We start from the raw sequence: 10,302 nt of genomic DNA on the forward strand, positions 1-10,302 counted from the left end.
GCCGCCGTTCCCGCAGGAATTCCGCTTCCCAGCGCTTCAGCGGCACCTGCAGCCCCTGCTGCCGCTCCATGGCCGCGGAAACCGGGATCGAGAATCTGGGATCTGTAACTGGGATCGAGGTTTGGGATGAGGGATCGGGATCGGGATGGAGGGAGGCACAGCAGGGATCCCAGAGTCGCCTCAGACCGAACCTCCCGCTCCCGCCCAGCGCCTGCCAAAACAAAGGCAGGGATTAGTGATAGACAGCGATGTGAGCAAAGGGAAAGTCGGGATGTTAAAGCGTCCGCGCATGTACCTCTTGAGCCAATGAGAATTTAGTAAAGCAATGACGGACAGCTGCAGTAGCCAATTAAAAGAAAAGGCTCCGCCTGTTAGGTGGGTCTCGCTCGCTGATTAGGTGCTGCAACGCGCAGACACGGAAGTGGAGCTTCCATACGGGCTGGGGGAGAGTAGGGGCTGCGAGCTGGAGGTTGGGGGGTCGCCATGTTGGGGGAGGTGGCGGCGCCGGTTTTGGGGATCCCTGAGGGGACTTGAGGATAATTGGGGGATCCTTTTGGCAATTGCGAGTTTCCCGGAGGGGTTTGGGATCCTGGGGGGATTTTTCAGGTAGCCCTAGTGGGGTGAGGGTACTCTGGGATCCCTTTCTCAGGGAGGTGGGCTGAGGGTACCCTCACAACACCGCCCCCACCTCCTCCCACAGCTTCTCTTTTCTTCGGGATATCTTTGGATTCGGAGTTCTGGAATTCTCCCCTGGTTCCTCCCCATCCTGGGGCTCCTTTTAATTTCACCTAATTTCCCAGCGCCCCAGAATCCATGGATTCTCTCCTTTTCCTCTGCGCCCGCCGCATTGTCGCCCAGAGCCCTCTTCCCGCCCTTCCCCCCCATCTCTATCCCGCCCTGTTCCAAGCGGCATTCCTGGATGGAAGGCCCCTGGTCCTGCGGGATTTAGTGGACACTTGGCCCTTCCCAGTGCTCCAATTCCAGCGGCTCGTGGGGCAGCGGGAGCTGCTCAGGGATCGTACCTGCATTGACTGTGTCGAGGCCGTCATCCAGGCCGTGGTAGCGCAGATCAAGCGGGAGCTGGATGAGCCCGGCTGCCATTCCAGGTGGGTTTTGGGAATTCCAGCATGGCCACAACCTCCATTCCTCCAATTCCTCCATGCATCCTTGCGTGTTTTTCTGATGATTTTTTCTGTGTTTTCCAGCCTGCGTGTGCTGGACATGACCAGACTCTCAGATTCCGTGTCCGGCTGTACTCCTGCCGCATTGACCAGCTGGTCCAGCACCGAGGCTTTGGCCAAGGCTTGCGTGGAGCTGTCCAAGCACGAGCCAGAATTCCCGAGACGTACATCCAAGCGGCTCAAAGGCCGCTCTGGGGCCGCCACAGCTGCTCTGCGGGCTCCAGGCGTGGACGTCCACGCCGACCTTGTAGTTAACAGAAGGTCCTATGGGATCCTGCGTGATGCACTTCAGGCCGGAGCTGCTGGCCCGCTGCGCCTCAAGTGCCACGAATTCCAAGCAAAGTACATCTCAGCATACGAGATCTTGACTTTGTTGAAATCTCTGGATCCTTCATGTGTTCGGAGGGTGGATCTGCACTTCCGGAATTTGGGATTGAACGGGCTCTTGGTTATCCTGCCACACCTCTCACGCTTCCCAGAGCTGCGCAGCCTCAAGCTACAGCACAGCAAGGTGGACGTGAGGCACCTGACAACGGAATCGGACATCAGAATCCTCTGCGTGGCCAGAAAGCTGGGAATGCTGACCAGCCTCCGGGAGCTCAACCTGGGATCCTCCCGGCTCTCTGGGAATCTGCGCCAGATCCTCTGGTGAGTTCCCCTCGGAGAGAGGCCTTCACACACTCCAGGGGTATTCCCCAGGGTTGGACTCGGGGATCTTGGGGGTCTTTTCCATCCTGAAGGATCCATTGACTCTAGGAATTCATTATCCCAATATTCCCATGATCACGTGATTGCTTTATCCCAGTAGTTCATGACTCAGTTATTCCATCATCCCATAATTCCATGATCTCAAAATTCCATAATTCCAGTATTCTCAAAGGCTGAACTTCAGGATCTTGGAGATCTTCTCCGATCTTAGTGACCCCATGATTCCAGGATTTCATTATCCCAATAGTCCCATGATTCCTTTATCCCAATCCTTGATTCAATAATTCCAAAAGTTTGAGCTTGATGGTCCCTGAGATCTTTTCCAACCTTAGTGATCCCAGGTTCCCATGATCCCAATGGTCCAGGACTTCATGATTCCATGATCCCACAATTCCATGATTCTCAAACTTTGAACTTGATGGTGTTGGAGATTTTGCCCCATCTCAGTGTTTACATTATTCTGTGATTCCATGACGCCGTAATTCCAAAATCCCAGGGTCTTCCGAAGTCAAAATTGATGGTCTGAGAGACCTTTCCAAACCTCAGCCATTCCATAACTCCATCCCCTTTTCATTAAAAATTCCAATATTTGCAATGGTCAAACTCTATGAGTCTTGGAGATATTTCCCAACTTAAGTCATTCCATCATTCCATGGTTCCATGATCCTTTAATTCCATGTTTCTCAAAGCTTGAACTTCATGGTCTCAGAGATTTTGCCCAACCTCAATGGTTCCATTAGTCTGTAATTCCATGATCCCCTAATTCCAAAATTCCAGGATTTTCAGGGGTTGAACTCGATGTTCTTGGAGCTCCTTTCCAGCCTTACCCATCCCACAATCCCACAAGTCCACAGATGCAATCCCAGTTCTCATTCCCTGTGTTTCCCCCAGGGAGTCCTGATATTCCCGTCTCCCACCAATCCTCCCTTGGGCCTCACCTCTCCCTTTTCCCTCTTGCCAGCGACCTCCAGGCTCCATTGGAAAGCTTGGAATTGGCCTTCTGCTCCCTCGTTCCCGCTGACCTCGCCTTCCTCTCCCAAAGCTTCCACGCTCCGGCCCTCAAAAGGTTGGATCTGAGTGGCCACGACATCTCCCAAGGCCTCCTGGAGCCGCTCCGGCTGCTCCTGGAGGAAACCTCGGCCTCGCTGCTGTACCTGGATCTCAGGGAATGCCGCATGGCCGACTCCCACCTGAACGCGCTGCTCCCGATGCTCCGAGGCTGCTCCCACCTGCGCTTCCTGGGACTCTATGGCAATCCCCTGTCCACGGCTGTGCTCAAGGATCTGCTCCAGAAAACCTTGGAGCTGCCGAATCTCCACCAGGTCGTGTATCCCTTCCCGGTGGATTGCTACAAGAGGGAGCCACCGGAATCTAGACGGAATTTTGTAAAGGATAAGGAGCTTTTTGCAGCGGCCAAGGCGGAGTTTTCCCAAATCTTAGCGAATTCCAAAAGAATCGACCTCATTTGGACTTACAACCCCTATGGCCACAGATCCCTGGACTACTTCTCTTTGTGATTTGTGGAAACTTTGGAGGTGGAAAAAGCTCAGAGCTTCCATCGCAGAAAAGTGCCGCCACCTTCTTCCTGAAATCTGAGTGTTTTTTGCCTCATCCCAATGTTTTTCCACCTCATTCCAGTGGTTTTTTCCCTTTCATTTTGGTGCTCTTCTGCCTGGTTTTTTTAGCTTTCCGCCTCATTCCGGTGTTTTTCCACCCCATTCTTAAATTTTTCCCTGGTTTTGTACCTTTTCTGTCACGTTTTGAGGTTTTTCCTTCCCAACCCCTGTATTTCTCCCCCTCATCCCAATATTTTCCCCCCCATCCCAGAATTTTTTCCCCCATTTCATTTTTTTTCCAGCCTGGTGTTTTTTTTAGCCCATCCTGGTATTTTTCTCCCTCATCCTGGTATATTTTCAACCCATTTCATCATTTTTCCAGCTCATCCCAGTGTTTTTCCATAAGGATTGGCTTTGCACGGCCAAATTCCTAGAGATTCCAGGGCTGGATTCCACAGGAAGCAGCCGGATGCTTCTCCTTTGTCCAGCCAATCCTATTGGGAACTGCGGCTATGCCTCCGGAATAAGAATGAAGTCAGAAGAAACCAATCATAGCACAGCTGGAATTATGGAGTAGTAGTTTGAGAAAGGAACAACTCCAGAGATGATTCCAGGGTGCTGGAGTGGAAATTCCCAAAATTCCGTGGTGCATCCAAAGGGAAGCTCATCCTGGAGCTTGATCTTGGGAGTGACCTGTGGATCCATGGAAAAAAGAGCAGATTCCTGGCAGGAATCTCACAGTAGAAAAAAGCCTTTGCAGCAGGATATTCCTGACATGTTGACCCCTTGGAAAAGTTCATCAGGAATTGTCTTCTGTGGGAACGACACATTGGGGAAATCAATGGAAAACTCTTGCTGTGGGATGGATTTGCGTTAGAAAATGCCCTGACCTCAGGATAGATTCACAGAGAAATCCATGGAAAACTACCCTGGGATGTCCCCGGGTCCCATCACTGCTGGAGGGATTGAGGGGAAAGCTGGGAAAGAGTGAACTGGGGAGAAAAAGTTGGATTTGGGGTCTTGTTATCCTGCTCTGATCCCGTTGGAAATAAACTCATCCTATCCCAGATCCTGAGTCTGTCATGCCCGGTCAGGATTTGCTGGGGGATCTTTCCTGATCCTTTTCATGATCCCTGAATCCTCCATTATTTCCTTCATTTCAGCCTTACTTTGGAGTTTTTCCACCTAATCCTCGTAGTTGTCCATCTCATTCTGGGGTCTTTTCACTTTGTACTGCTGTTTTTCCATTTCAGTTTGGCGGGCTTGGCATCCTGGAGTTTTTCCACCTTTTCCCAGTGTTTTTCCTCCTCATCCCAGTGGTTTTCCACCTCATTTTTTCATTTCCTGCCTCATCACAGGATTTTTCCCCCATTCCATTCTTTTCTCCCCTTTATTCTGGTTGTTTTCCTCTGCATTTTGGGTTTTTTTTTTTTTCGCCTTATCCCAATATTTTCCTTCTCATCCTGGTGTTCTTCCAGCTCATCTTGGTATTTTGGGCCTTACTCTTTTCTTTTTCCACCCTTTTTAATTTTTCTATTTCCTCCCTCATCCCAGTGTTTTTCTGCCAAGACATGATGTTTTTCTGCCTCACTTTTGTGGGGTTTTACCACATTTTAGAGATTTCCCTCTAATCCTGGTGGTTTCCTGCCTCATTTTGGTGTTTTACCACTTCTTACCAGTGGTTCTCAACCTAATTTTGGAATTTCAGAGCTCATTCCTTTGGATTTGTTCCTCATGTATTGTGGTTTTTCCCCTCATTTCTCATCTTTACCATCCTCATTTTAGAGCACAATTCGGTATATTTCCCATCATCTGGTGTTTTCCACTAATTTTGGTGTTTTCCCCACATTTTGGTGTTTTGCCCCTCATTGCAGTATTCTCTGCATCATTTTGTTGTCTTTTCCTGCTCATTTAACGTTTTTATCCCTCATCCTGGTACTTTTTCCTTCATCCTGATATTTTCCCACCCCATCCCAGGTGTTTTTCTACCTCACCCCTGTAATTTTTGCCTTGTCCCGATATTCGTCCGCCTCATTTTCCAGCTTTTTCCCTCATCCCGCTGCTTCTCCCGGTGCCTGTGGGGCCCTGGGGGCCTCGAGGGGAAAATGGTGGGAAACCGGGAGTGACGGGGGGCATCTATAGGGGATCTATGAGGGTACACAGCACCAGGAGCCACCTATAGGGGATTTTTAGGGGGCCGCTGAGGATCTGTACAGGTACGAGACCCTATAGGGAAGCTCGGGGGGTTTATACGGCGATCTGGGGCTCTATAAGGTCAGGAGATCTATAGGCACCCTTATTATGGAGGGATCCCCTTTTGGCCCCTTTTATTCCAATTCCGTTTCCTCTCCGGAACCTTTTCATCGCTGCACCACCCGAGGTGCGCACACATTCTGGTCCCCCTGGTGGGCACTTCCGGCCGCTGCTGTCGCTGTCGCCTGTCGCGACAGGGAGGTGGCCCGGCCGTGTCGGGGGTCGCCGGTGGCTGTCGCGATGAGGGTGGGGGCGCTGCTGCGGCTCTGCGCGCGCCGGGGCCCCGGTACCTGCAGGTGCAGCGGCCGGATCCTGCAATCCGCTCGTATTTTTATTACGTGTATCACCGTGGACAGGTGTGGAGAAGACGGTAGATTTTTATTTCTTTTGGAGGTTTTGAAGCTTCAGGATTCCCAGATTTCCGCCCAAACTCACTGCGGGTTTCCTGCCGAGCATCCTTGATGACAGCCAGGAAAAGAAAAATGCCTGGAATTGGGAATTTGGGGATTATGGAGGATTTGGTGTTTTTTGTGACTTGGATTGGGGTATTTTATTGATTTTTGGGAATATGGTTTTTCTAGGGGGATTTAGGTTTTTTGGGAGTTAGGATTTTTTTGGGATTTGGAGTTTTTAGGGTTTGGTGTTTTTTCGGGGTGGAATTAGGTATTTGGGGTTTTCCAGGGGATTTTGGATTTTTGGGCAGATTAGAAGTTTTTTTGGAATTTGAGATTTTTTGAGATTTGGGCTTTTGTAGGATGTGAGGGAGTTTTCACAGAAATTACAGAATCTTACTGGGTTGGAAGAGACATTAAAGATCATCAACTCCAACCCTGCCCCAAGACTTCAACTAAACCATGGCACCAAATGCCACATCCAGTCTTCTCTAAACACATCCAGGGATGGTGACCCCACCACCTCCCTGGCCAGACCATTCCAGTACTTTATCACTCTTTCCATGAAAAACATTTTCCTAATTTCCAACCTAATTTTCCCTTAGCACAGCTTGAGGTTTGTCCTTTGCTTCTGTCAGCTGCTGCCTGGAGAAAGAGACCAACACCACCTGACTACAGCCACCTTTCAGGGAGCTGTAGAGAGTGAGAAGGTCACCCCTGAGTCTCCTTTTCTCCAGGCTCAACAACCCCAGCTCCCTCAGCCGTTCCTCACAGGGTTTCTGTTCCAAGCCCCTCACCAGCCTCGTTGCCTCCTCTGGATGCACTCGAGCGTCTCAACATCCTTCCTAAACTGAGGGGCCAGAACTGGACACAGCACTCAAGGTGTGGCCTCACCAGTGCTGAGTCCGGGGCAAGAATGACCTCCCTGCTCCTGCTGGCCACACCATTCCTGATCCAGGCCAGGGGCCATTGGCCTTCTTGGCCACCAGGGCACACTGCTGGCTCATGTCCAGCTGCTGTCCATCAGTGCCCCCAGGTCCCTTTCTGCCTGGGCACTGTCCAGCCACACTGTCCCCAGCCTGTAACATTCCTGAGGGTTATTGTGGCCAAAATGCAGGACTCAGCACTTGACTTATTAAACTTCATCCCACTGGACTCTGCCCATCCATCCAACCTTTCCAGGTCTCTCCGCAGAGCCCTCCTATTTTCCACATGCTCCCATCTTAGTGTCATCTGCAAATTTATTAATGAAAGACTCACTACCCTCACCCATGCAATCAGTAAAAATATTGAACAGGACTGGCCCCAGCACAGACCCCTGAGGGACACCACTGGTGACTGATCCCCAGCTGGATGCAGCACCTTTCACCAGCACTCTCTGGGCCTGGCCATCCAGCCTGTTCTTAACCCTGCAAAGAGTGCTCCTGTCCAAGCCATGGGCTGCAGCTTTTCCAGGGAATGCTGTGGCAGGCAGTGTCAAAGGCCTTGTTGAAGTCCAGGTACACAACATCCACAGCATTTCCCTCATACAGTAGGTGCTCATCTGGTCATAAAAGGAGACCAGATTGGTAAAACCCGACCTACCCCTCCTAAACCCATGCTGGCTGGGTTTGAATCCCTGGCCATCCTGTAAGTGTGGTGTGATGGCATCAGTATAAACTATTCCATTGCCTCACCAGGCACTGAGGTCAGGCTGACTGGTCTATAATTACTAGGATCCTCCTTCCCCCACTTTTTTGAATGGGTGTCACATTGGCCACCTCCCAGTCATCTGGAACCTCACCGGTGAGGCAGGACTATTGGTAAAGGATGGAGAGCAGCTTTGCCAGCTCATCTGCCAGCTCCTTCATCAGCCTGGGGTGGATCCCATCTGGTCTTGTAGATTTATGAACATCCAATCAGCTCTGCAGTTCTCTGACTGCCTCCTCCTGGGAAACAGGGGGACCATTCTGCTCCCTGACACCATCAACCAAACCAAGAGCACAGCTGTCATCAAGGCAAATTGTTTTCCCATTAAAAACTGAGGCAAAGAAGGCGTTAAGCACCTCTGCCTTCTCCTCCTCTTCAGTTACTAAGTTTCCTCCCTCATCCAATAAAGAACAAAGGTTGGTCTTACCCTTTCTTTTTCCATTAATGTATTTGTAAAAACATTTTTGTTATCTTTTACAAAAGTCACCATTTTAAGTTCAAACTGAGCTTTGGTCTCCCTCGTTTTTTCCTGCATGCTCTAGCAGCCTCCTTAAATACCTCCTGAGAGACCTGACCCTCCTTCCAAGGATGGTACATTCTCTTTATAGTCTGAAGTTTCTTCCAAACCTCCATGCCCATCCAGACTGGATGTTTGCCTCGTCAACTCGTCTTTGGGCATACAGGGACCTGTGTGTTCCTGTAACCTCAAGATTTATGTTTTGAACCACGCCCACCTTTCCTAGATTCCTTTGTGTTTCAGGGCTGCTTCCCAAGGAAATCTCTGAATTAGTCTCCTAAATAGGTGAAAGTCTGCCCTCCAGAATCTAATGTAAAAGTCTTATTGATACTCCTCCTGATTTCACCAAATATTGAGAACTCTGTAATTTCATGATCCCTGTGCCCCAAGCAGCCTCCAACCACCACATGTCCCACCAGCCCATCTCTATTTACAAACAACTGATCTAACATAGTCCCTCCCCTGGTGGGCTCACCCACCAACTGCAACAAAAAGTTGTCCTCCACACACTGCAAAAATTTCCTGGACTGCCTTTTTTTGGCTGTATTAACTTCCCAGCAGATGTCTGGCAGGTTGAAGTCCAAGAATAAGGGCTGATGATCTTGAAACATTCTCCAGCTGCTTAAAAAATAAGTTGTTCACCTCTTCTTCCTGGTTGGGTGGATGGAAGAGACTCCCAGTAGGATGTCAGCCTTGGTGGCCTTGCCCTTAATTCTTACCCACAGGCATTCAGCTCCATTGTCATCAGTTTCAATACCCATGGCATCAAAAGCCTCCCTAATTTAAAGGGCCACCCCTCCACCTCTTCTCCTTTTTCTGTTTCTTCTGACGAGTTTGTAGCCATGCAGTGCAGCACCCCAGCTGTGTGAGTCATCCCACCATGTTTCTGTGATGGTGACTACGTGACAACTCTGCTGTTGCACAGTGGCCTCCAGCTCTTCTTGTCTGTTCCCTGTGCTGCGTGCATTGGTGTACAGGCACCTCAGCTGGGCTACTGATTTCACCCCTAACTCAGCCTTACCACCCTTGGGGCTGCTTCCAGACAGCCCAGCTGCATCCCCTTCCCCCTTCAAACCTCATTTAAAGTCCTCTCAATGAGGTCTGCCAGTTCATAAGCTACAAACCTTCTGCCCTTAACAGAGAGATGGATCCACTCTGGTTCCAGCAGGGCAGGTGCCATAAAAGTTGCCCCACGATCAAAGAATTTGAAATTTTGCCCATGACACTGACCCTTGAGTTACTTGTTAATGATGGGAGTTCTTCTCCTCCTTTCCTTTCTCCTCTTCCTTTTTCCTCTTCCTTTATCTCAGCCACCTAAGGTACTGAGGAAAAGACCACCTGTGCTCCTGTCCTATCAACCTCTTGACCCAGTGCCCTCAAGTCCCTTTTAATTGCCCTGATGCTCCTCTTTTCCATCTCATCACTGCCAGCCTGGAGTATCAGCAGTGGGTAATAATCAGAGGGCTGGATCAGCCCAGGGAGTCTCTCAGTGATATCCTGTACCTGGGCCCCAGGGAGGCAGCACAGCTCCCTGTGGGATGGGTCCTGTCCACATGTGGGGCCCTTTGTTCCCCTCAGAAGGGAGTCACCCACCAAAATTACCCTTCTTTTCTTTTTGGTGTCAGAGGAGCTGATTTCATAATTGGGAGGCTCACTGGGCAGATCATTTTCATCTAAATCATCTAAATCATCTGGCTGACTCACTAGATCCAGGGCCTCAGACCTGTTATAAAGTGGCACCTGGCCAGGGGTTGGGAGTTGGGAGGAATTCTCCTTCTCCTTCTTCTGTTTCTTCTCCTTCTTGTTAATATTAATATTAATATTAATATTAATATTAATATTAATATTAATATTAATATTAATATTAATATTAATATTAATATTAATATTAATATTAATATTAATATTATTACTACCTTCTGGAGCAGGGACCCATTTGCACTCCCCTTCGTCTCCCAGGTGCCCTCTAATTGCCTGACACTGGGAAGTTTGGGAGTCCTCTGCCT

The 10,302-nt window shown here is 49.7% G+C and overlaps 1 protein-coding gene across 1 annotated transcript; it reads left to right on the forward strand.

The window, feature by feature from the left end:
* Window positions 1-399: 399 nt before the first annotated feature.
* LOC130266428 (leucine-rich repeat-containing protein 14-like) lies at window positions 400-4,514 on the forward strand. Its single transcript, XM_056515705.1, has 3 exons — window positions 400-1,106; window positions 1,206-1,829; window positions 2,851-4,514. Exons 1-3 carry the CDS (start codon window positions 814-816, stop codon window positions 3,404-3,406), a joined length of 1,473 nt encoding a protein of 490 aa, XP_056371680.1. The 5' UTR covers window positions 400-813; the 3' UTR covers window positions 3,407-4,514.
* The last annotated feature ends 5,788 nt before the right edge of the window (window positions 4,515-10,302 follow it).

This window comes from Oenanthe melanoleuca, unplaced genomic scaffold (genome assembly GCF_029582105.1).
Source record: "Oenanthe melanoleuca isolate GR-GAL-2019-014 unplaced genomic scaffold, OMel1.0 S041, whole genome shotgun sequence".
NCBI classification, from domain to species: domain Eukaryota; kingdom Metazoa; phylum Chordata; class Aves; order Passeriformes; family Muscicapidae; genus Oenanthe; species Oenanthe melanoleuca.

What these genes read in the sequence shown, in the direction of transcription:
- LOC130266428 (XM_056515705.1), top strand. Translation starts at nt 814, where the DNA reads ATGGATTCTCTCCTTTTCCTCTGCGCCCGCCGCATTGTCGCCCAGAGC. An exon ending in GAGCCCGGCTGCCATTCCAG is followed by an intron (nt 1,107 to 1,205) that starts GTGGGTTTTGGG and finishes TGTGTTTTCCAG; the next exon opens with CCTGCGTGTGCTGGACATGA. An exon ending in AATCTGCGCCAGATCCTCTG is followed by an intron (nt 1,830 to 2,850) that starts GTGAGTTCCCCT and finishes CCCTCTTGCCAG; the next exon opens with CGACCTCCAGGCTCCATTGG.